Raw genomic sequence first — 3,757 nt, 5'->3', positions numbered from 1 at the left:
GTCAAACAGGTCTACAAAATAATTGTTTTATTTTGGCACTAGGTACAGTCCACAATGAAGCCAAGATATTAAGAAGCAAATGGGCCAGGAGAAGTTAGAGCAGAAATATTTCTTTCAATAGTGAGAGAATAGGAAAAAGAAGTAGAAAAGCTGGGAACAACAGGTAAAGTTTAGGCTAGGCCTTAGACTTCTCCTACATTGTAATCCTTCTGGTTTGCCACATATGCATGCTGTGAGGACGTTGATGAGGCATGTACAGCACAATTATTTTCCATTGTTTGCCTTTAGGCACCGACTCATTGGTCACTCATCTGCTGAATGTATCATCTCAGGCCATACTGCCCATTGGAGCACAAAGCCGCCAATTTGTCAACGTGAGTTGAAGTCTCTTTCCCCATTCACCCCACCGTTTAATCCTAGAGTTGTCCTCCTAGAATCACAAAGAATGAATCTCATCCCTCTTGGACATGGTATCCTTCTGATATTTGAAGAATCCAGTCATATCCTTAGAATGGCTCACAGCATCCGAAACTTCCACTTTCACCTAGAAATGCTTTCTTTCTTATCTTAAGGCATAATTTATTTTAAACTAGTCTTGAGCTCATTTAAACAGCCCCCAATTTCCTCCTCTATTGGTTGAACACCTCCCAGTTTGAAGAGCATTTTCTTCAGTGAAGTCAACAAATACAAAGTCAGTGAAAGAAACCCTATATCCTCTCTGCAAGCTCTTAGTATCACATCAGATATTCAAGCCATGCAGCTCTTTCTTCCTTCTTATCCTTTGTCTAAACAGGATCATGCCATCTTCCCTGTGAGTTGTTTGGAAGATGAGCTTTCTACATTTTGGGGAGCAAAGAGGAATGAGCAATTAATCGCAAGCTAAAAAGGAATATAAACTGTGTATAATCCTGCATTTGGTGATGGTGTGAGGAAATCAGCAATTTCAAACCCAGTTGGTGGGAGGATAAGTAGGAACCAACTTTGTAGAAGGTCAATATACTGGCTGGGCACTGCCCTACAGTAGAGTAGGACACAATATTCAGTTCTTCCAAGATCAGACCAGATTGGGCACATTGAGGGTGGTATGGCTGTAGACAAGTATCCAATTATTTTTATTACTTCTGAATCTGTAAGTATCATGTTTATTATATGTAATATTGTATATTTGTGCTTTGTCTTTATTAGTCCTGCCAGAGTTTTTGGTCCTACTATTTAATAAAGATGCTATACTGAGCCATGTGTGGTGACTCAAACTTGTAATCCCAGCACTTTGGGAGGACTAGGTGAGCAGATGGTGTGAGCCCAGGAGTTCAAGACCAGCCTGTACAACATGGTGAAACCCTGTCTCTGCAAAAAATACAAAAACCAAATGGGCATGGTGGCACACGCCTATAGTCCCAACTACTCGGGAGACTGAGAGGTGGGAGGATTGCTTGAGCCAGAGAGGTTGAGACTGCAATGAGCCATGATCGGGCCACTGCACTCCAGCCTGGGCATCAGAGCAAGACACTGTCTCAAAAAAAATGCTCTGCTATATGCTTTATTATATTAATATCCAATACCACAAAGGCAAATGCCTTCTATAGAGAGAGAACTAAATTAATAATGGTGAGATAACATAGTTAAATTCTCATTTAGCAGGAGAAATAAAAACATAGACTATAGGCTAGGCACAGTGGCTCATGCCTGTAATCCCAGTACATTGGGAGGCTGAGACGGGCAGATCACTTGAGGTCAGGTGTTCAAGACCAGCCTGGCCAATATGGTGAAACTCCATCTCTACTAAAAATACAAAAGTTAGCCATGTGTGGTGCTGCATGCCTCTAATCCCAGCTACTCAGGAGGCTGAGGCAGGAAAATCGCTTGAACCTGGGAGGCGGGGTTTGCAGTGAGCCGAGACCATGCCACTGCACTCCAGGCTGGGGAACAGAGTGAGACTCTGTTCAAAAAAGAAAAAAACCAAAAAACAAACAAAAAAACCCAGAAGTGGACTCTAATAATATATGGACACATTTAGTGAAATAAAGTTAACTGAGTAGAGCAGAACTCATAATATTTTACAACTGTAAGAACATGTCTGTACATTAGCAAATATTAGATGAGAATAATACTGTCAGTATTTACTTCTGGTATTTTGGAATTAAAAAAACTGTCAGCAAAATTTACAATAAAGTATAATTTTAAGAAACAAGGCTGGGCGCGGTGGCTTATGCTTATAATCCCAGCACTTTGAAAGACCAAGGCAGGCGGATTGCTTGAGGCCAGGAGTTCAAGACTAGCTTGCCCAACATGGCCAAACCCCATCTCTACTAAAAACATAAAAATAAACCAGACACGGTGGTGCATGCCTGTGATCCCAGCTGCTTGTGAGGTTGAGGTGGGAGGATTGCTTGACCTCGGAAGTGGAGGCTGCAGTGAGCCGTGATCATGCCACTGCACTCCAGTCTGGGTACAGCAAGACTCTGTCCCAAGGTTTTGTTTTGGTTAACTTTCTGCTTCTTTTCCAGGAATTCCTTGTGGGCTACCCCCAGCCATCGCCAATGGAGATTTCATTAGCACTAACAGAGAGTATTTTCACTACGGATCTGTGGTGACCTACCGCTGCAATCTTGGAAGCGGAGGGAGAAAGGTGTTTGAGCTTGTGGGTGAGCCATCCATATACTGCACCAGCACAGATGATCAAGTGGGCATCTGGAGCGGCCCGGCCCCTCAGTGCATTATACCTAACAAATGCATGCCTCCAAATGTGGAAAATGGAATATTGGTATCTGTCAACAGAAGTTTATTTTCCTTAAATGAAGTTGTGGAGTTTAGGTGTCAGCCTGGCTTTGTCATGAAAGGACCTCGCCGTGTGCAATGCCAGGCCCTGAACAAATGGGAGCCAGAGTTACCAAGCTGCTCCAGGGGTGAGTCTGACTGAGGCCTAGAAAGGCCCTGCAAATGACATGATTTGCTGTTGGATCAGGAGATTAGTATTTGTTCAGGGGGAGGGATGTGTACTGAGCAGGGTCGGGAGCAAATTTTCTAGATAGTGAAGGTGAAATTCAGAAGGTATGTGTACATACACATGTGCTGAAATTGAGAAGCAAAGCTCAACCCGGGCAAGGAATATGATGTTTCTTTGGGGTTCTTATAAACAGATCCGTCAATTACCTTTGAGTATAATAATTGTTGATACAAAATGAGTGATTCCTCTGGCCACGCACTATGATACAGGCTACATGTGAATTGTAATCCTTAAAACAAAGTTATTAGGTAGTTACCAGTTGTTCTATGTTTGTCTGTTTTGTTTTGCCTGAGATACTGTCTTAATCTGTCACTCAGGTTGGGCTGCAGTGGTGCGATCATGGCTTACTTCAACCTCTGCCTCCCTGGCTCAAGCAATTCCCTGCCTGAGCCTCCCACATAGCTAGGACTATCGGTGCATGCCACCACGCCTGGCTAAGTTTTTTATGTTTCTTTGTACAGATAGAGTCTCACCATGTTGCCCAGGCTGGTCTCAAACTCCTCAGCTCAAGCAATCCACCCACCTTGGCCTCCCAAAGTGCTGGGATTATAGGCATGAGCCACCATGCCGGGCCTCAATGTTTTACAGAGAATATGTGCCTTAGAGAGATCAGAAAATTTTGTAAGATACTAACTTGCAGACAAAACTGGAATGCAAGTCTGCCTCACTCCAAGCCTTGGCTTGTTAATCAGCATCCAGTTATGAAATCAAAACTTACTCTAGATACTTTCAAGGAGGGAGGGATTTCAT

At 43.2% G+C, this 3,757-nt stretch overlaps 1 protein-coding gene across 1 annotated transcript; it reads left to right on the top strand.

Moving 5' to 3' along the window:
* Positions 1-288: 288 nt before the first annotated feature.
* LOC108525502 (complement receptor type 1-like) lies at positions 289-2,906 on the top strand (the record flags this gene model as incomplete). Its single annotated transcript, XM_017866458.1, has 2 exons — positions 289-374; positions 2,508-2,906. Coding segments are annotated over 2 exons (485 nt in total), but the record flags the coding sequence as incomplete, so codon positions are not given.
* Positions 2,907-3,757: the final 851 nt, after the last annotated feature.

This window comes from Rhinopithecus bieti, unplaced genomic scaffold (genome assembly GCF_001698545.2).
Source record: "Rhinopithecus bieti isolate Rb0 unplaced genomic scaffold, ASM169854v2 scaffold_61505, whole genome shotgun sequence".
In the NCBI taxonomy this organism is placed as follows: Eukaryota; Metazoa; Chordata; class Mammalia; order Primates; family Cercopithecidae; genus Rhinopithecus; species Rhinopithecus bieti.
This window is presented reverse-complemented; position numbering and strand designations above follow the sequence as displayed.